The sequence below is a fragment of the Capra hircus genome, chromosome 13 (assembly GCF_001704415.2).
Source record: "Capra hircus breed San Clemente chromosome 13, ASM170441v1, whole genome shotgun sequence".
Taxonomy (NCBI): Eukaryota; Metazoa; Chordata; class Mammalia; order Artiodactyla; family Bovidae; genus Capra; species Capra hircus.
Window position 1 is genome coordinate 27,788,228 of NC_030820.1, and position 22,815 is coordinate 27,811,042.

The 22,815-nt window shown below is 45.2% G+C and overlaps 1 protein-coding gene across 1 annotated transcript in view; it reads right to left on the reverse strand.

The window, feature by feature from the left end:
• FRMD4A (FERM domain containing 4A) overlaps positions 1-22,815 on the reverse strand; it is a 324,865-nt gene that overhangs the window by 121,541 nt on the left and 180,509 nt on the right. The window contains exons 5-7 of the mRNA XM_018057129.1: positions 17,539-17,623; positions 2,482-2,538; positions 1,589-1,611 (exon numbers count right to left, since the gene is read on the reverse strand). Coding sequence (XP_017912618.1) covers positions 1,589-1,611; positions 2,482-2,538; positions 17,539-17,623 — 165 coding nt within the window. The remainder of the gene's footprint in view (positions 1-1,588; positions 1,612-2,481; positions 2,539-17,538; positions 17,624-22,815) is intronic.

Genomic DNA, 22,815 nt, shown 5'->3' on the forward strand with positions numbered 1-22,815 from the left:
ACAATGTCCAAGGTCTCCTGCTAAGGCTATAAATAAACCTTTGTCCAAAAAAAATGGACTACCTCTGTTTCATAGCAAGAACTTGGGAAACCTAAATAAAAGGGGCCTGGAGGTCTCCTTCTACAAATAATCAAATTGAGCTGAAGGGACTATATTTTAGGAACAGGGGTCAGCCCACTGCAACCCACTGGCCAGATCCAGCCCCCTGCTTGTTTTTATGTGGCCTGTGAACTAAGACTGGTTGGGGGGAAAAATCTTAAGAAAAATATCTTAAAAGGTTGGGAAAAAAGTCAAAAGATTATTTTGCGGTACATGAAAATGTATATGACATTCAAATTTCTGAGTGCATAAATAAAGTTTTATTGGAATACCGACATACTCATCTGACTACCTACTGTCTCTGGCTGCTCTGCACTTAGAAAGGGAGAAGTGATTAACTGCAACAGAGACTGGGTGGCCTGCAAAACCCACGTGTGCACTGGCTGGCCCTTTACAGAAAATGCTTACTGACCCTTGTTTTACATTGTAAAAGAACTGTCTTGCTTTTGCTAAGATGTCTGAATGAGAACATATGCCTCTGCCTTTGTCAGAAAGCCTTAGAAACGCACGGGGAGTAGAGGGAAGGCAGCGAAGAGCTGAAAACCTAGTCAGCATGAACTTGACAAAGCTGGACAAGTAGAGGTAGACACCAAGCGAAGTAGGTTAGGTTACATTTACGGATCAGATTCCCCAAAGCACGAGAAAACATCCAAGTTCTTTACTGGAGAAGAAGTAGGGATCCATGTTTTTCATACCACTTTTGTTAATTTCCTTTCAATGGGCCAAAATCCTATGCCCTGATGCTGTTTTCCTGTATATGAGGTTAATCTTTATGTCTCTAGGCCTCAATTCTAAAGAATGGGCTGTTCTGGAGACTTCCCTCAGGAATGTCTAGTAAAACAGAATCCCAGGAATGGTATCTGTTTTCGAGCAGACAGCTCTGTTGGTGGATGATGAACACCCCCTACCTGACTCCACTAAAGATCAGGAGAGACTGGCAATATAGCCCTGCTAGCCAATGGGTCATGCTTAATGAAATGAAAGATTGAGAACGAAGCTTGCGGGTCTATAGAGTTATTAAAGCTGGGCACAGTTTTCCCCATGGTTAAGTCTGTTTTTGTTCTCTCCTTAATGTAATGCCCAGAAAAGGAAGGTGTCTGTTCAGGGTTGGAACTAAAAGAGGGGAAAACAAGTCTAATGGCAGCCCTTTAGCAACTTTCATTTTCTTTTCTTTCCATTTTTGGTCATACCATGTGGCATGCTGGATCTTAGTTCCCTAACTAGGGATCAAACCCACACCCTCACTAGTCTCGACCGCTGGACCACAAGGGAAATCCCTAGTAACTTTCATTTGGTACAGGATATTCTCCTGCTATTACTACATCTTCTCTGCTTGATGTAATTTTTCCACTGACAAGTCTGGAACTGGATTTCATCATTAATATATAATATTAATAAACTGTCCTCCTATGAAGAATAACAGAATAGTTTCTTTTCATACAGATGCAACAGAATACATTTTTAAGCCAAAACACTTAGGGAAACTCACCTAGAAAAATCTCCCTTTGCCTCCTGTAGAAGAAGAAAATTCAACGTCAGTGACTCATTCTGATTCGTGTTACAGATTTTAAAATGCACTGTAGAATCATGAACTCCTCTACTGAATCATTCCAACTGACTGCTATTTCATCCTGTCAGCTACCAGAATATAATTAAGGAAGGATGCATGCATTTACCACCTGAATAGGAGACGAACTTTAGAAAGTTCTATACAAAGAAAGCAATTCATAATGAAAAGGTAAGTTTCCACTTCTAAGCCCTGATCTAACTTTTTCCACTGTAAAGATTCTGAACCTGGACATGTGTCTGGGTAGCACTGTGTGTCTTGTGGTACTTGCTGTTCTGTCTTGTACTGTGGGCTTCTGGGGGAAGGGACCATGGAGTCTGTAATGAATCCAGCATAATGCCTGGAGCACAGTAGTTGCTCAATAAATCTTTGCTGAAGGAAAAAGTTAATGACATCATTTCAGTTCATTCTGCCAGTGTTTCTGATCTTGCCCTTGTGGCTAATATTCAGTGATCCCTCTTTTTCCGCACAAGCTTAAAGGTATTTTCCTCGTCTTTCATGACAGTGCTTCTCCTGGCAATTAAATTCTAGCTTTTTTTACTTGGCTTTCTCCAGTGACCTGAAGAAAAGAGGGTCACCAGATGATCTCAGTTTCCCAATGTCAGGTTATACACACAATTTTCCCTTGCAGAGAGATACTGTCTTAAAATTTTGGACAAGAACAGAGAATAGAGAAGACACTGTTTATTGCTATGGTGTAGTTTCCCTAATAGCTCTTTCCTGCGTGGCTATAGCAACTGCCATACATGAGGTGTCTTATTCCTATATCTTCTGTGTATGGCCCTGGAATACAAAGATGGAGGGAAACAACTTACCTGTAAAATATACGAGGCCAATTCAAACACTACTTCACTGTCAACATCAATCAGCTCCTGAAAGGAAAACCAAGTAAGATAAGTTTGGTACTTTAACAACGATTTCTTTATCATCTCCCCCGAAAGAGGAGAGATCTTTGTTATCTGAGATGTTACCCAGAATCTCAAACACCCATAGAACGTCTTTTCTGAATTACTTGGACCCAAACGCCCCCTGACATCATTTCTACAGCTCTTATAAGAGCTCCAGTGGTCCTGTGTCTACACAGTCACTTCCGGGGCTTCATCTCTAGGTCTTCGTGAGAAATTAAGGAATGGATCAGTCTCCAGCTTTTTACAAATCCGTCAGTCTGATTAATTGATGGATTACGGTTACTTGATCACCACATGCATTTTTCTTTGTAAACTCTACTTCAGAACCAGTAGTAAGACTTTGCTACAGAAAAGGTTATGATGGAATTATGACTCTTTAAAGTTACATAAAGTTAAAAATGCAGTTTCCCAGTTTTATGAGACACATTTCTTCATGTACTCAGTACTTCAAGGTAGCTGTTGACTACCATGATGTCAGAACAAATACGGGCTATTCGCTCACTGCAGAAAGTTTAGAACCGTTTCTCTCAGGACTTCCCTGACGGTGGTCTAGTGGTTAAGAATGCATCTGTCAGTGCAGGGGACACAGGTTCGGAACCTGGCCTGGGAAGATCTCACATGCTGCAGGGCAACCAAGCCTGTGCGCCACAGCTGCTGGAGCCTGCACCCCAGAGCCGGTGCTCCGCAATAAGGGAAGCCACCGCAGCTAGAGGGTAGCCCTGCTTGCTGCAACTAGAGCGAGCCTCTGCGCAGCAATGAAGACCCAGCACAACCAAAACTAGTTACTTTTCTCTGAATTATAAACCAAATTCTGATTCATGGATTTGCTAATGATTTTTGTGTGGTCCAGGACTTGCCCCTGTATTTCAAAACAATGCACTGAAGCACACCTATATCTTTAGAGGGAAGGATATCCTGCAGGCTCCTTCAGGTTGAGGAATTTCAGAGATGGATAATAACGTTTGCTACCAAACCACCTTGGAGTGCGAGCTAAGAGAGACGTGGATGGATCGGGGACAATAATTCTTTATGCTTAACCAGCTACAGGAGCTTTACGGCCACTGTAATTGATACAGACTGTCAGTGCTGGAGTGTGGAGGAATGCCTGGAATTGCAGGCCTGGGATTACCAGGTCCCATCTGAATGTAAATCATTTAACAGTGGACAAATGATTTAACAGAAACACTGTCCAGGGTTTCCACAATGGATTGCTTCTACTCGCACGATATGCTTTTCCATTCCCACCAATCGACTTCCTGAAGTCGCTTGCCGGTGTATCGGTATGTGTGCTCTGTCAAACGTTTACACCGAGGTTGTAGGCGCTGGTCAACAGTGGCCAATAGTTAACATCCCAGGAGAGGCCGACTCAAAACCAACCATCAGCAACAGCCCTGGAACATGTGCACACGATTTTTGGTTCATTACTCGACTCATCTGCTAAAGGAAAACATCCACACTTTTGGGGAGGGGACAAAAGTGGGGAGGGTGGACGGTGGTCATTTTCTAATCGATTTGGTTTTGCACAGTCCATTCTGCAGTTCTGGGGGGAACTGCCATCCCCTAGTCATGGGGCAACATTAATCATGATGTACCACTTTTCAGAGTCAAGCTACCTAAGATGCCCATTTAAACACTGGCCTGATTTATATGAATCTTTTCTTACCAACTGCATGTGTCCTTAGGATAAATGAAAACTAGCAACTCTAAATGGGGTGAGTTTCCACCTTCTCTGTCCTTGACCACCTCCCAGTGAAGATATTAAAAACACTGAGAGTCAGAACGTGATCAGTAAGAGTAAAAAGAATTGAAAAATAAGGTGGTGCAGACATCCCCCACTTTTGTAAAATCTGATGGGAAAGAGAGCTGCAGTATTCCTTCTCACTGTTTCTATTTAATATTGAGTTCAAGAATCTCAGCATTAGGCTTCCCTGATAATCTAGTAGTTAAGAATCCGCCTATCAATGCAGGGGACATTGGTTCCATCCTGGTCCAGGAAGATTCCACTGTTATGGAGCAACTAAGCCCGTGCGCCACAACTACAGAAGCCCACGCACCCTAGAGCCCGTTCTCCACAACAAGAGAAGACACCATAATAAGAAGCCTGTGCACCACAACAAAGAGTAGGCCATGATTGCTGCAACTAGAGAAAGCCTGGGTGCAGCAACGAAGACCCAGCACAGCCAAAAAAAAAAAAAAATCTTAAAAACAAACAAAAAAAATCACGGCATTGTCTGTCCTCAGAGGAGTCAGTTCAGAGATCTAGGAATGGGGAACGGGGGCCAGGGGAAGAGATCCTCCAACTGGGAAGAAAATTCTTTCCTACTTTGCAGTCTCTGCCCAATTCCCTGAGGTCTGTTTACAACACAAGGTTTACAAAGGAGGAAACCTTACGCCCTTTGCATCCCTGGCCCTCCCAGGTGACTGTTACCTTTAAAGTTCCCCTGAGATGGAGCAGAGCTCTAGGCTTCCTGCCCACATCACACATTTCCCACTGTGCCTCGAACCCCAAGAGCGGAGTCCCCATGGGGAGGAGTGGATAAATGTTTCCAGGTGTCCACTTCCCACAGAACATTCGAGAGACGACTCCGCCTTCCACCTTTCCCTTATCTGGCTTCTCTTGAACACAGGTGGCCTCTTTCAAGTGTTTCTGCTCAAGCAGAGCAGATTAACTGAAGAAGGCCACAAAGAGCACCTGCAAAAACCTTGTGCTTTCCTGGGGCGCTGGGTTTTCCTTTGACGGAGGACGAATCAGAGAAGGATAGGGAGCAGAAGGCCCTTTAAGGAAGGGGTACGGGTGCTTTCCCATTTGGCACCACCCACGGGCTGAACATGTGACACTCCTCTGCGTCCCCAGGGCCCCGAGAGCCATTGGGGTGGGGGGCTCTGCAGAGCAGGGCTGTTTGCTGAGCTAGAGTCTTCCTTGGGAATCCAAGATGGTCTGGAGGGCATGGATTCGTTTTCTTTTGAGATTCACTGGTAAGAGGGAGATGCTGATAGGAGGGAAAGTGATGTCACGGGGTTCACATGTCCTCTGGACATCTGATTTACTGTGTCGTTTTTTAGTTGCTAAATTGTGTCTGATTGTGTCCAACTCTGCGATCCATGGACTGTAGCCCGCCAGGCTCCTCTGCCATGGAATTTCCTAGCCAAGAATACTGGAGTGGGTAGCCATTTCCTCCTCCAGAGGATTTTCCCAACCCAGGGACTGAATCCTGTGTCTGCTATGTTGGCAGGGGATTCTTTACCCCTGAGCCACCAGGGAAGCACTGTTTCACTTTCCACTGAATAACGCATGCTGCTTTCTCTGATCTTTTGATACATGGTATGGAAAGACAAAATGTGATTCTGCAGGGGTGTGTGTGTGCGTAGGTTCAGACAGGGCTGGGAAGATGGTGCCACTTTCTCCCACTCCACAAGGTTTTATCCCAGGTAATTAAGTTGCTAAAGGAAGAGGCTTGGAGGTCATTTATCAGCAGTCTCAGAGTTAACAATATTCTCAGAAAGATTTCTACTTTAAGGGTCTCCAAGTGTTCCAAAGAAAGAGCCCCATGAGACCCCCAAGTGGCAGGTGTTATGGACCTTCTCCAAAAGTCCTAAAAGCCGGAGGAACTCGTCACGATTGCCTTGCTCCGGGGACCTTAGTGGTGGTCTTCAGACTCAACTGAGAATCTTAACAAAAAGCATTCCTCCATGGTCAGGAATGAGAGAAATTCCAGCTTTCATGGAAGATTCATGAGAGAATTATAACAGAAAAGATGATGAGCAACCACATGGTAGGTTGAGGAGATTTCCACGAGGACGACCTTTGTAAAGCTCAAGCGAAACAACCTGCTGGGCTGTCCAGCCGTTTTCCTAGTAAATCATCCGTTGTAATAACCATCTTTCTTTGCACCCACAAAACGCCTGAAGAAGATGGTTTCCTGCCATCCTCTTTAAGACACTTTCTACTTTGGGACTTTGAATAAATGCATCACTGGACCTCGCTGAGTTTCAGTCTTCTCATCAGTAGAATGAGAACACTTTCTTTTCTTTTCTTTCTTTCTTCATTCCTCCCTTCCTTGGCCATGCCTTGTGACTTGTGGGAACTCAGTTCCCTGACCAGGGATCAAACCTATGGCACTGGGAGCAAGGGAGGCCTGACCACTGGGCCTCCAGGAGCTCCCAGGAGAACAATTTCAAGCGCTGTGCTGAGTCTGGTGAGGTGGGCCTGTACAGGCGATTTGGACTCTAAGACCCACCACAAAGACCAAGTCTGTGTTATTATTATTTTTGTTCCCTGGTCTTTACTGATCATCTGAACTCCACAGAATCTCTGTTCTGTTCACTGGTTTTTTTTTTTTTTTTTTTTTTTTGCATTTATGTTTTAGAATTTATTGGAATCTTTAATAAGACTTAAAAAAAAAAAAGAGGTGGGAAGCTTTGTGCAAGTGTGTGTCTACACGTGTCTGTATATTCGTCACTGTGTATATCATCCCAGTGGGTCCTCACACCCACATTCAGCCTTGCTGTGCCCGGTGACTGCCCATCTCATTGCACAACCTGTAGTGGCTACAGGAAGGTACCCCCAGGCAGTGAGGGGCTGGGGTGCAGGATGAGACTGATGTGGTCTTGCACAATTCCTCTTTCCGAGCCCTTTGCCAGGTTTTCATCAGTCAAGTCACTTCATGTCTGTCTGGGGCACTCGCACTTGGTGGCCCGGGATTTCTCTCAGTGTCCACGGCACACACTGCATTTCATGATCCTGAGGAATCTCTCCTGTGGAGGTCATGGGCACAGCACAGATGATGGGTCTGGGTGCGTTTGTTTCTAGAGAGCTGAGGACGGAAGTCCCTCTCTGTCTTCTTTCCCTTCCCCTCTGTCATGTGAGCGCACACACCAAGCTGGCATGCGTCCATCTAAGAGATAAGGACTGGGATTCTGTGAGTCTGAGATGAATGCTTACATTGGTTCCTTTGTCCTGTGGGACCTGATTCTGGGCTTTTGTTTCTCTCATCTTCAGAAGGGATATCATCTGCTCATTAGCAAACCTCCTGGAAGATCTTGGCTAAAGACTGCTTATTTCAATTTCAGCAAGAAGATGGTACTTAGATTCAAGTAGCAAATAAGGACCAGGGATGACTGTTCAAACTTTAATCGTATGTGATATTCTCAGTTCAGTGGGGACATCTCAGTCCAGGAGGCTGGACAAGACCCCCAGCACAACGGAGGGATTTTAAGCTTTTTTTTTTTTTTTTTTCCTGACACACTCTTCTCAATGGAGACATGTAGGCTCCAAACTTGCTAATTCTCTGGGACTGGAAACAATTTATTGAGCACTGACTATGCACCTGGTTCAGTGATACGTCAAAAGAAGCTGATTATCAAAATTTACTTAGAAAATGCTAGTGCCAACTTTTTCTCCAACCCAACAAGACATATTTCTGTGCATCCTCAGATGGTGACCAGGGGTCCTGCCTCTTTGGTTATAATATTTGACAAGATACATTTTGAGATCAAGCATTTAAATGTGATGGATTTATTTAAAGAGTGGATGGTCATCTCCTTCAGTTTAAATGTGATATTCAAACAAGGCAGCTAGTCATCTTGACCAGTCCCTTACTTCACCCAATTTAAGTCATCTGAGGATCAGATAACTCCTCTGAGGGACTGAACAGCAGTGTAAGGTCCTTCAGCAAGTGAGCCTCTCTTCTTGTCTCTTGGAAGGTATGCCACTGAAGACGACTGGAAGCTGGACTGCAGAGTTCTTTATTTCCTTATAACTTTAAGACCTATCATCTAAGGGAATCCTTCTTCCTAAAAACTGAAAAAAACACTTGACATTTTATGGCCTAGAAATTGCTGTTTTGCAAAGCTTTTGAAAATGATTGTGGCAACTGATTTTTGACAGCAATATCACTCTGCCAGTGGAGAATTCCGAGTAGACAGGATTCCATCCTGAAGGTGGGGAAAGTGCTGGGATTAGAGTCCATGTCCACCCCATCGCTCCCTCTAGCATGACAAGTCCACTGTCCCCTGGCCGGACTAACTGATGGGCCTTTCCAGTTGACGGAGGAAGCCACATCCCAGGAGAGAGACGGCCAGATGGAAAGCCTGGCGGGAGGAGCTCTGGTTTCCTGTGTCGCTTCCCAGGAAAAACACATCATCCCAGGCCCACTTCCCATGTGAGCTTTCCTAGGAACCAGACACACATTTCTGAATGAGCTTTATCCATCCCTTGGCCATGAATTTCCTTTCCATCACCCACCTGAAACTCAACCAAGCTGAAAAACAGCAGACATGCTGTTGGAGCAAAATGGCCACATGGGGCACCAGTGACCCCCTTCTAAACCTCCTCCTGCTCCACTCAAAGGCAATACTCCCAGCCCTGGTCGCTGCTGACCAGATTCTAACGTTCTGCATGTTGGACAGATTATGACTGTTACTTCCTGCTCTTTTGGTAGAAAATAGGGGGACTGAAAAGAAAGGAGAAGTGAGAGAGGATCCACTGTAGTTATGTTTTCTGCCTCCTGGTGAAGGAAGAGTGGAGGGCGGGAGCTGGCATTAGTGGCTTGGGGAAAAGGACAAGATAAATAAACAAAACACCTTTCCTCACTTTTGTGCTGTGGAAGAGATCAGAGGTTGGTTCTCTGGAGAGGATGATACATAGGAAGCTGGGATGAAGTAGGCAGAGAGATCAGGGATTAAAAGGAGGTCTACACCCCAGTGGAGGCCACTCCCTCCTCCAAATGCTAAAGTGGGAGCTGACATCCCAGGAGCAAAGTAAGGCAAGGAAGAGTCACGAGAAAAGACCCCAAGCGCTGATACTTGGGGTTCCTGTAGAAAGAACAAGCTCGCCACGGGACACAGACACAGGGACCCACCTGGACACTGGGAGCTTTGGGTGTCTCACTCTTAGTTATGGATGGAAAGCCCCCTACATAAAAGGCAGAGTGCATGCTCGCTCTATCACTTCAGTCACGTCTGACTCTTTGCAATCGCATGGACTGTAGCCTGCCAGGCTCCTCTGTCCAAGGGATTCTCCAGGCAAGAATACTGGACTGGGTTGTCATGCCCTCCTTCAGGGGATGTTCCTGACCCAGGGATCAAACTGGTGTCTCTTACGTCTCCTGCATTGGCAGGCAGGTTCTTTACCACTTGCACCTCCTGGGAAGCCCACATAAAAGACAGAGACCAAAATAAATCAACAGGAAACAAAAAGAACTGAAAAGACACAGAACATGCATGATAATTAATATTACTGGAGAGATAAGAGGATATTTGGTTCAAAGACAATAATAGGATAATATGTATCTGCCGGGAGAAATATCAATAACCTCAGATATGCAGATGACACCACCCTTATGGTAGAAAGTGAAGAGGAGCTAAAAATCCTCTTGATGAAAGTGAAAGAGGAGAGCGAAAAAGTTGGCTTAAAGCTCAACATTCAGAAAACGAAGATCATGGCATCTGGTCCCATCACTTCATGGGAAATAGATGGGGAAACAGTAGAAACAGTGTCAGACTTTATTTTTGGGGGCTCCAAAATCACTGCAGATGGTAACTGCAGCCATGAAAATAAAAGACGCTTACTCCTTGGAAAAAAAGTTATGACCAACCTAGATAGTATATTCAAAAGCAGAGACATTACTTTGCCGACTAAGGTCCGTCTAGTCAAGGCTATGGTTTTTCCTGCGGTCATGTATGGATGTGAGAGTTGGACTGTGAAGAAGGCTGAGCGCCGAAGAATTGATGCTTTTGAACTGTGGTGTTGGAGAAGACTCTTGAGAGTCCCTTGGACTGCAAGGAGATCCAACCAGTCCATTCTGAAGGAGATCAACCCTGGGATTTCTTTGGAAGGAATGATGCTAAAGCTGAAGCTCCAGTACTTTGGCCACCTCATGCAAAGAGCTGACTCATTGGAAGAGACTCTGATGCTGGGAGGGATTGCGGGCAGGAGGAGAAGGGGATGACCGAGGATGAGATGGCTGGATGGCATCAAGGACTCGATGGACGTGAGTCTGAGTGAACTCCGGGAGTTGGTGATGGACAAGGGAGGCCTGGCGTGCTGCAATTCATGGGGTTGCAAAGAGTCAGACACGACTGAGTGACTGAACTGAACTGAAAGAAAAATCAGTTAATATGAAGGAAGTCTGAGAAATTCAAAGCATGATAGCAAAGGTTAAAAAGTCAATAGAGGAGATTAAAGATAACATTGAGGAAAATCTTCCAGAAAGTAGAACAAAATGACAAAGAAGGAAAATAGGAGAAACGAGATGTCAAAGCAGGAGGTCGTGCCCAGCCTCTGATTAACGGGGGCTCCAGAAGGAGGGCAGAGAGGAAACAGAGAAACATCATACAAGAAACAATACAAAAAACCTGCCAGAAATGAAGAGGAATACGAACCTCGGACTAAAAGTGTCTGTCTACACAACACAGAGGATTTACCAAGGCACACCATCCTGCAATTTCAGATAAAGGGGTAAAGAAGGAAATCCTAACAGAGCCCATGGAGGTCATGGTGGGGGTAGTCCACTTACAGTGTCCAGACACAGACCTCCCCAGAGCAACTCTTGAAGACTCTGAGGCAACACCTGTGATATACTGAGAGCGGTATTCTATATTTTCACAGCCAGTGAAACTATGAAATCAGATGTCAAGGTAAAACGAAGACTTTTTCAGGTGTGCAAGGACCCGAACATTTTACTTCCCTTATACATTTTCCCTGGATCACTGCAGGACGTTCTCCAGTTTTACAAAAGTGCAAAAACACAGGAAGACTCGGGACCCAGGAAGCAAAGTACCTACTCCAGAGTTGGGGTGAAGGAGAGATGGGACAGGAACGGGGACATCCTGGGCTGAGGGCTGCAAATGAGGCTACGTTCACACAGAAGCAGAAGGTCAGAGCACTCCAAAAGGGAGGTCCCAGGAAGAACAACAAAGGCAACAAAAACCCAGCCAAAGAGAGGAACAGATGAATTACCCGATGTGTATGGAAATTAACGTCGGTAGACATTTGAAAATCTGTAGGAGCTTTGGGGAAAAAAAGATGGATGCATAGAAACTAAAGCAAGTAACGGCAAAATGGTTATTACCTTTAGGTAAAATAACTGGTTGTCTAAAAAGGAATCGCAACCCTAGGATGCTACTTGGGTTAGTCATAACAATGGTATGCTGATGAGTAAGCCTTTTGCCTAGGATTGTGGTTATCACCACACTGGGAGAAATGGGAAGGTGAAAGTGTGGGTGGGTGCATAGGAGACCTCAGTCCTCACCTATATAAAAAATGAATAAATCAAGGAATAAGACCCTGTTCCAATTATTTAGAAGCAGAGAGAGGCAAATACAAGAAGAAAGAGCTAAAAATTGTTGGAAGTGGTTGGGGGTGGGCTCTTTTTCATTAACAGCCTCTTGACTTTTAAACTATATCATATATTACTTAGATGAACAGAAATGTGTTAAAAGTGGATGAAAGACTTCCCTGATGGTCCAGGGGCTAAGAGTCTGTGCTCCCAATGCAGGAGGCCCTGGTTCAATCCCTCATCAGGGAACTAGATCCCACAATCTGCAACTAAGATCTGGCCCAGCCAAATAAACAAATAAATATTTTAAAAAATAATAATCATTTTTTAAAAGAAGTGAATGAAATAAGTTGGAGGAAGCGGGAATGAACAGCTTATTGTATCTGAACAACGTAGATTTCCATTCTAGTACATTGTAGGAATTGCTTCCCAAGCCACAGGGAGGGTGCTGGGTCGGCCAGTATCAGCATCACCCACCAGTGATGTGTCTGGCCCTGCTCTTGGGCCCCTCAAGTCGCCAGAGGGCAGTGCGGACTGCACAGAAGACTGCAGCCAAGATGAACTTGGATCTGATTCCAAGTGAGCAATTCTACCTCAATGGGAACTAATAAGGTGCCTGGTGGGGTGCTGGCCACCTTCACATCTATCTCGCTTAATCTTCCCAAGAAGCTGGTTGGGTGGGTTTGTTTTTTTTTTAATATTCTTGTTCAACTGAAGAGGAAAATGAAGTTTGGAGACATCACGGAAGGTGTCCACATTTATCGCAGTTGCTAAGATGCAGAGGTAGGAAGGGAACCCAGAAATCCAAATCCCTAATCACAGTCACTCTGCTCCAGAGCCTCCCACCATCTTTACATATTTACAGTGGTGCCAAGCCTGTCCCACTACTTCAGGTTCCTTGTCTTTGACTAACTTACTAAGTCTTTCCAGCACCACTTTCCTCCCTCAGTAAACTTGATGATTCCATCTCACTCCTGAGTCTCACATAACGTAATATATGTGAAAGAAATGTTTAAATGAAACAAGTGAACTTATTTACAAAACCGAAACAGACTTAAAGATATAGAAAACACACTTATGGTTACCAAAGAGGAAAGGTGGTGGCGGAGGGATAAATCAGGAGCTTGGGATAAAACATACACACACTGTTATGCACGGAGATAAAGCCTGAATATTCATTGGAAGGACTGATGCTGAAGCTCCAATACTTTGGCCTCCTTATGTAAAGAGCCAACTCACTGGAAAAGACTCTGGTGCTGGGAAAGATTGAGGGCAGGAGAAGAAGGGGGCGACAGAGGATGAGATGGTTGGATGGCATCACCGACTCAATGGACATGAGTTTGAGCAAACTCTGGGAGATAGTGAAGGGGAGCCTGGTATGCTGCAGTTAATTGGGTTGCAAAGAATCTGACATGACCGAGCAACTGAACAACAACAATCACTACTATATATAAGACAGGTGACCAACAAGGACCTACTGTATAGCACAGGGAACTCGACTCAACATTCTGGGATAACCTATATGAGAAAAGAACCTAAAAAAAAAAAGAATAAATATATGCTGCTGCTGCTGCTGTGTCACTTCAGTTGTGTCCGACTCTGTGCGACCCCATAGACGGCAGCTCACCAGGCTCCCCCGTCCCTGGGATTCTCCAGGCAAGAACACTGGAGTGGGTTGCCATTTCCTTCTCCAATGCATGAAAGTGAAAAGTGAAAGTGAAGTCGCTCAGTCGTGTCCGACTCTTAGCGACCCCCTGGACTCCAGCCTTCCAGGCTCCTCCGCCCATGGGATTTTCCAGGCAAGAGTACTGGAGTGGGGTGCCATTGCCTTCTCCACGAATATATATATAACTGAATCATTTTGCTGTACACCTGAAAATAACACAGCATTGCAACTATACTCCAATAAAATTAAAAGAAAAATTCTATATACTCTGAGTGTCAATTATGCAAATAAAAATATTATTTTTGATGATGAGAGACAGGTGGCCTTGTGACATGATTCTGTCTCCTTTATCACCATCAGAAAAGCCATCTCCGGCTCACTGGCAGGACTCACTACGCTCCAGGACAGATGCTGAGAAGAGAGAGCAGGGGCTCTAGAGGGGCACTTCTGGGGATTTCTTTTTTATTTCCCATTAATCCCAGAGACCTCTGTGATCATGATTTAGAAACACCGAAGTGTCACCTTCAGCTCAGCATCTGTTACTAGACTGAACTGAACAACTCTGGGAGAAACCACGTCTGCTCCCTTAACCTAGGGGCCTGGATACGAACAATCTGGGGGCAACTTTTCACTTGCCAGGGTTGACAGCCATCTCACCCCAGCAGCAACTTTCTAAGCATTTACTGCCCAAGTCTGCCCCCTTGTGGACAGTCCTCACTGCTTATTTCTTTCAAAGTGCTCTCACATGGATTAAGCAAAGCCCACCAGACACTTGCTACCTATGAGGTAAGTAAGGCTGGTATTATTTTCACTTTATGATGAGAAAATGAGGTTTAGAGAGATAAAGAAAACCACAAATCCCTAGAGTGACAGTTAGCGTCTTTGTGCTGCCATTTAGCAAAATCCCCAAACACTCTAGTCAGAGTGCCCTGCGCTTGAGCTCAGGTTAAGTCCTGGTTCAGCAACCGTCACGGAGCAAGGTTCTTTCACAGATTGAATTTGATCACTACCATAGCCTCCAGGATTCTGAACACTTGCATTTGGTGGAACTATTTTGTGCAGTGAGGTGCTGAAATCTTTCTAGAAGGAAAAGTGATGGCTGATAGACCATTTCAAGTCTTGTGCGTGCTTCAGTGTGTGGTGGGTTGCTGCAGTCCCTCAAAGCTGAGTTTAGTTAAGCAGGAAAAGTACAGACAGCAGGATGGGAACTCCTTTGAACACAGCCATTGACTATGTCACAACAGGTGTACCTGGCTTTGAAGTTCTCTGTGGAGGGTTTGACTGCAAGGGCACAGTGCAGCCCAGAGGCTGAGCTCTGCGATCCTGAGTCAGGCTGCCAGCGTCAGCCATTCAGTAGATATGCAACCCTGGTGGCTCTCATAACCACCCTGTGTTTCAGCTGCCTCACAGAGAAAGCTAGGATAAAGAAGACTATTCACTTCAGAGATGGTGCAAAGTTTCAGCCACATAACTTACAGAGGGCACTCAGGGCCAAGCCAGCCACGCTGCCACGGGAGCAGCTGTCAGCAGCCCCTCTCCCCGGCCGCTGATGAGCTGGCCTAAGGCTGCACTCGTGAGATAGAAGGAGGTTTGTCGGCAGGTGCAGAGCGGGTTTCTACTTTAAATACATTGCCCCAGGTACGGTTCTCAACCCCAGGACGGAGTGTCCTCGGAATTTTCTGTGGGCATTTTGGGTTATCCAGTGAAAGGAAACACTACAAAAATATGGGAAATTGGATGCAAGAGACTGTCCCACTCAATTAAGAACTGTCCCATGAAGAGACGTGGCCCTAAAGAAGATGTACAAATGGCCAGGGAGCACATGAAACGATGCTCAACATCGCTCATCATCAGGGAAATGCAAATCAAAGCCACAAGGAGAGATCATCTAACACCACTAGGATGCTGGTTTATTTTTGAAAACCCAGAAAATGGTGAGTGTTGGTGAGGATGTGCAAATTTGGAATCTTTATGTGCTGTTGGTGGAAATATAAAATGATACAGTCTTTATGGAAAGCAGTCAGGCAGATCCTAAAAAACTGAAAAACAGAATTACCACATGATTGAGCAATTCCACTTCTGGGTATTCACCCCAAACAACTGAAAGCAGGGATATGAATAGATACTTATAAACCTATGTTCTTCGAGTAGTCACATACGGATGTGAGAGCTGAACCTTAAAGAAGGTTGAAGAATTGATGCTCTCGACTTGTGGAGTTGGAGAAGACTCCTGAGTCCCTTGGACAGCAAGGAGATCACACCAGCCAATCAATCCTAAAGGGAATCAACCCTGAATATTCACTGGAAGGACTGCTGCTGAAGCTGAAGCTCTAATACTTTGGCCACCTGATAGGAAGACATACTGGAAAAGATCCTGATGCTGGGAAAGACTGAGGGCAAGAGGAGAAGGGGGTGACAGATGATGAGATGGTTGGATGGCATCGTTGACTCAATGGATGTGAGTTTGGGCAAACTCCAGGAGATAGTGAAGGACAGGGAAGCCTGGCATGCTGCAGTCTGTGGGGTTGCAGAGTTGGAGCCGACTGAGTGACTGAACAACAACAACGTTCATAGCACCATTACTCCTAACAACCGGAAAGTGAAAGTCATGCAAGTATCCACTGAAGGACGGATGAACAAACAAAAGGTGGAAAATGCATACGATGGAATATCAGCTGTCAAAAGGAAGGAAATTCTGACACATGATACAATACGGATGAAGCTTGGGGACAATGCGCTAAGTAAAATAAACCCAGCACAGAAGGTCAGATATTGCAGGAGTCCCCTTATATGAGGGACCCAGACTAATCAAATACAGAGAAATAGAAAGTAGAATGGAAGTTGCCTGGGTCTGGGGGTGTGGGGAATAGGGAATTACTGTTTAAGGGATACAGAGTTTCAGCTTAGTAAGAGGAGGAGTTCTCTGGATAGATGGTAATGGTGGTTGCACAACAGGCAAACATGTGATACCTGTTAAGTATTAACATACACTTATCAGTGGTTACCATGGTAAATTCTATCACAGTTAAAAAATGTCCCAGTGCCATAGAGAACAGTGGTTGATAAGAGGGTTGGGGTGGGCTGGGGAGGGATGGATTGGGAGCCTGGGATTAGCAGATGCAAACTACTATATGCAGAATGGATAAAGAAGGCCCCCTACTGAACAGTGCAGGGAATGATATGCCATATCCCAGGATAAACCGCAGTGGGAAAGAATGCAAAAAAGAATGAATATATGTATAAATGACTCACTTTGCTGTACAGCAAAAACACTGTAAATCAACTTCTTGTTCTTTTCCAGTCACTAAGTCATGTCCGACTCTTTGCAACCCCATGAACTACAGTACGCCAGGCTTCCCCGTCCTCCACTAAATCAGCTAGACTTCAATAAATAAATTTAAAAAGTTGTCCCACCCACAGTACCAATAGCATCCTTTTGAGAGATACTTCCAGAATATCCAAAAATGATCAAACATACATGCATTTGGTTAAAGAGGCTCATTTGTACTCATGAGACCTAGTGCATTGGTCACACTAGTCTGGGTTTCCCCTTTTAGGTCACAGCTGCCAAATTAAGGAGACACCTAAAATCAAGTTAAGAAACACCTCCAAGGAGCCTAACATAGTTACAGGATTGGAAGGAGTCACGTTATAAACACTCGACAGCTTTAGCTCCTTGGAGTTTATAGCCATTTATTTATAGCCATTAATTTAGAAATTACTTCTACTAACCAATAGAAGTAGTAGTTGCAATGCAGGAGACCGGAGTTCAACCCCTGGGTCAGGAAGATCCCCTAGAGACGGGAATGGCAACCCACTCCAATATTCTCGCCTGGAGAATCTACTGGACAGAGGAGCCTGTGGGGGCTACAGTTCATAGAGTCGGACACGACTGAGTGACTAACACACTTTCTACTAATCAATAGCATCACAATAGGGGCAGCAAGCTGGGATTCTCAGCTACAAAGGAGACTTTCAGATTTCAACAGAAAACTCCAAACAGGAAGAAGTAGTTCTTACCTTGTAGATACAGGACTTGGCATTCAGGAAGAAAAGCTCGATGGTGGCATTGTCCTTCAGGTATGAGATGCTCTCGATATAGAACCTGCAAGAGAAGAGCTGCCAATGAACCACAGACACACTGACCGATGAGGCAGAAAATGAAGTTGTCTGAGTTACATGATCTGACTGCAGGATGAGGACTTCCAGCCCAACAGGAACGAAACAAAAAGTCATCACTTCCTTAGTGCTTTTCAAGTTTTATTATAGTGGATTAGGACCATCAAGATTGACAGCCCTTCCCATAGCTAGGAGACAGGTTCGCCGTCAGCCTCCAGGAGTAAACTTGAACTTGACCATTTACTTCTATTTTCCTTACCTGTTCCCAGTTTTTTTTTTTACAATGTCACTTGTTTCTATTACATTACTTTCTGTCCTAATCACTGGTAAGTTGGAGTTTTAAAAGATAATTTCTTTTGCTTAGTCGAATAAAAGGCCTTATTTTTCTTTGAAATGGTTATGACAGATCTTCTGAAGACAGCAAGGTGGGGTTTGACATCTCCACATCCAGAAGGCTGGGGCCGGTGTTCTTAACACTGTGATATTCATAAACATGAAGCCAAATGAAAATCAGATTCTTATGCAGATGAAGCTTATGGGGTTTTTTTCAAGATGACACATGCTGAAATTATTTAAGTTTGCATTCAATAAGTCTTTATAAGTTGATTCTGGAGTTTATTCAATTCCCTAATTAGATAAGGCACTTGTACTTGTCTCAGGATCAGCTGTACTGAGGGAGCTGGGATGACAGGGAGAAGGAAATGATTGGCATGCAGAGCCTTGGAGGGGAGGAGGCTCTGAGTGAGGGGTGACAACTCCTGGGGGGGCCTCATGGAAACTGGGTACCTGCCTCGTGGAAACTGGGGGCACCTGCTTTGTGGAAACTGGAGGCACCAAGAGGGAGTGGAAGGCGAAATGAGAAAAAAGCAAGTATGTGGTCTTTCAGAACAGCATTAAGATGTGATGGAAGGAGTCACGGGGAGGGAGCAAAGAGCCCCGTAATCTGCGCCCAGGGCTGTGTGATTCAGGACAAGTCATGCTGGGCTTCTGCTTGCCAGACTATAAAAGACACCTGCACGCCATCAGCAGTTCCCCACCTAAAATATTTGCTGCTTTCAAATACTGGAACCTAATTCAGATTAAGAGCTTCCTGGTGGTAAAGAATCTGCCTGCATGCAGATCCCTGGGCCGGGAAAATCTACTGAAGAAGGAAATGGCAACCCACTCCAGTATTCTTGCCTGGAGAATTCTATGGACAGAGGAGGTGACGGTCTACAGTCCACGGGGCTGCAAAAGAGTCGGACATGACTTCGAGAGTAAACAATAAACACAGCAAAACCAACACACCAACACTGCATAAGGCAAACAACATGTGTAGGCTAGGGTAAGGCCACGGCATCCCACTTTGCAACCTCTGGTCTACAGCTAAGTAGACAACATCTTTGACCATTTCACAGATATGCACAGAGGCTGTTGTGATGAATACAACACAGATTCAGTTAAATTTGTGAGTAACTCCAGAGTAACTTTAGATATTAGTAGATATTTTCAATCCACAGATATTAGTCCTACAATTACCATCATGAAAGGTCTACAAAATTTCTGGAAATTACAATACCATCTTCATTTGTGTGAAGCCTGGGAATGAACAGGCTGGCTGATTACCCCTTTCCCCTACTGAAAATACAAAGCACTTGCCTCCTGCTTTTGGACCAAGCGTTTTAGGTCATGAAGGTCTCCATAAAGCGTCTGCAGCAGTCTCAGAGAAACTGGGAAGCTGCGCCCCTTTCACTCTCCTAATAACAAAGACTTGAAATGCGGTAGCAAATTCTACTTCTCAAAGCAAAACACAGTTGTCTCTCTGTATTGGCAGGGGATTGGTTCCAGGACCCCCTCCCCAAGGGTATCCCTTGGATGCTCAAGTCTCTGATATAAAATGGTGCACTACAGTCAGTACATATCAGGGTTTTACATCTGATCCATGCATATGGAGAACTGACTGCAAGTTAAATGTGATGTCATTTAAAAGTCTCCATCCCTTGTAAAAGGTTCTTGGCGATGGGTAGTCAGAATAGCAAAATCAGAAGGAAAGAAGGCAGACAGATGGAAGGGAAGGGAAAGGAAGGCAGGTGGGGGAGGGGAGGGTGACAAAGGCTCAGGACGGGTTTTGGGGCAGTGGGTTGGGGAGAGCAAAGCCAGATTAGCTGGGAGACTTGCTGTACTGTGCTTACTTGCTCAGTGTGTCTGACTCTGCGACCACATGGACTGTAGCCTGTCAGGCTCCTCTGCCCATGGGATTCTCTAGGCAAGAACACTGGAGTGGGTTGCCATGTCCTCCTCCAGGGGATGTCCCCAGCCCAGGAATCGACCTGGGGTCTCCTGCATTGCAGGTGGATTCTTTACCAGCTGAGCTACCAGGGAAGCCCAGAGACCTGCAAAGGCGGCCTATTACAAATCAATTCTGCCTCTATACCTGTGTCCAAACTATTCCTCTCACCCCAGAACAATCCTGCTGCAGATCCCAGCTCACTCCTGCTCTCTCCCGCCTTGCTCAGTCATGACATGTTTTCACTGACTCTGCGGACCGTCCCCACAGAGGATCTCTCCTGGGCTCCTGTGACACCCTCTGCTTATTGTGTGGCCCCTGGTCCTGTGATTCCCTGTTCCCTGAGATGCCTTCTCACTAGGCTGCTGACTCCTTAAGGGCTGGGACCCAATCTCATTCATTTTTGCATTCCCAGCACTAATCCAGGACCTGGCACCAACATGTACAATTAAAAAAAATTTTTTTTTTATATTCTTATTATTTTCCATTATGGCTTATCACAGGATATCGAATATAGTTCCCTGTGCTATATAGTAGGACCTTGCTGTTTATCCATGCTAAATGTAACAATTTGTATCTGGGGTACCCTGGTAGCTCAGACAGTGAAGAATCTACCTATAATGCAGGAGACCCAGGTTTGATCCCTGGGTTGGGAAGATGCCCTGGAGAAGGGAATGGCTACCCACTCCAGCATTCCTTTTTTTAGATATATATATATATTTTTTTAATTTTTGGCTGTGCTGGGTCTTCGCTGCTGCATGAATTTTTCTCTAGTTGCAAGAGCAGGGGCAACTCTCTAGTTGCAGCACGCAAGCTTCTCATTGCACTGGCGTCTCTTGTTTGGAGCACGGGCTCTGGGGTGCGAGAGCTTCAGTAGGTGCTGCACCACATAGGCTCAGCAGTTGCGGCTCCTGAGCGCTGCACAGGCTCAGCAGCTGTGGTGCACTGGCTTAGTTACTCTGCAGCATAAGGGATCTTCCCAGATCCGGGGTCGAACCCATGCCTCCTACACTGGCAGGCAGATTCTTTACCACTGAGCCACCAGGGAAACCCTACTCCAGCATTCTTGCCTGGAGAATTCCATGGACAGAGGAGTCTGGAGGATTCCGTGGACAGAGGAGTCTGGCAGGGTACCAAACCCCAGGTCCCAGTCCATCCCTCTCCCTTCCTGCCTCCCCCTTGGCAGCCACAAGTCTGTCCTCTATGTCTTGTGAGTCTGTTTCTGTTCCACAGATGAGCTCCTTTTGTGTCACAGCTTAGATTTCACTTAAAAGTGATATCATATGGCCCTTGTCTTCCTTTTTCTGAGTTACTTCACATAGTATGATAATCTCTAGTTTCATCCATATTGCTGCAAATGGCATTATTTTGTCCTTTTTATGGCTGAATAGTATTCTACTGTATATATAACATGTAAGTTTCTATGAGTGAAAAGGTCTGATTTTCAACTGTTCTCCTCTCCATACACCACTGTTGGGAGTTCTTATTGGACAGTGAAATGAGTGACAAAGACATGTGGGAGGGAGAAAAAAAAATGATTTCCCAGACCATTTATAATGATTAGGGGTCCTTACACTCCACACCCAGCCCCTGCCCCTCTACCCCTTCTCTCAGTGTGAACATGCAAAGCTGTTCACAGAGATATGCTGATGACTTTGAATCCTAGAGCCAGGAGAACAGCAGAGGCTTCTGGAATTTGCCAGTGATGTGACCTTAGTTCTGTAATAATTATGAACCTAAAGCTGTTGGGTCTGAAATAACTTGATTTTCAAAACAATGCCTTATGTCTCGATCCCATTCATTTTAATACTTGACAATTAAGGAGTGAAGACATTCTGTCCCACCCCCTCCCAATTTTTTCTTCAACAGCATATTAAGCAAAAACATTACAATTCCCTCCCCAGCTCTCTAATAGTGAGAAACTGAAATGAGAGGGCAAATTTTATGCCTTTTGAGGTAGCATTTGTTCTCTGGCTTCACAAGAGACAGGAAGGTGGAGGAAATAACTATATTCTGAGGTGGAGGGGGAAAAAAATCACTTCTCTTTGACAAAAACTGGAAAGCAGTTTCCTGTTAACCTTTATCACCAAGAAACAGCCTGGGAAACCCGGTGAGTTCCAGGGCTGTCATATTATTGTTCTGTAATCCTGGATATTTAATTCATCCTGGACTTTCCATCTGTGCTAGGGAGCTGGTGAGTCAAAAGTGCCCAGAGGGAAACAGACCTCGGACATCTCAATCCCACGCCAAGGCCCAGCACACGCTCGGAGAGAACTTCTAGGGAAATGGGGAAGGTTGACAGTGTCTGCCCAAAGTGGAGATCCCAGTTCTGTTCTTTTGGGCTTTCCTGGTGGCTCAGATGGTAAAGAATCTGCCTGCAATGCAGGAGACCTGGGTTTGATCCCTGGGGTGGGAAGATCCCCTGGAGAAGGGAATGGCTACCCATTCCAGTATTCTTGCCTGGGAAATCCCATGGACAGAGAAGCCTGGCAAGCTACAGTCCACGGGGTGGCAGAGTCCGGCACAGCTGAGCGATTAACACTTATCTGCTCTTTTGGTTTTTCCTGAGAACTTTGTAAAAGGTCCTCCTTCGAGGCACTAGATGGCGATGTTGCACTTCCTTACCTACCAGTGCGGACTGTCAGGGTTAGAGCGGGTTCACAAAAAACATTCCAGAGGGTCTGTGTGGATGATTCCAAGTCTGATTCTGTATTAACCGAGGGGTCTGGATGCCTTGACATCTGGGGTCTTGCTTACCCTGTGGGCAATCCAATGCCTACAACCCCTTTCCTCGCCTGCCCCAGGGGAATTTCACACTCCAGGCTGCTATTCACCTTAATTATCTCAGAGCCAAGAACTGGATAAATTGGGAGAGTCCACATACCCCCAGAGGCTGCTGAAGTTATTCAAAC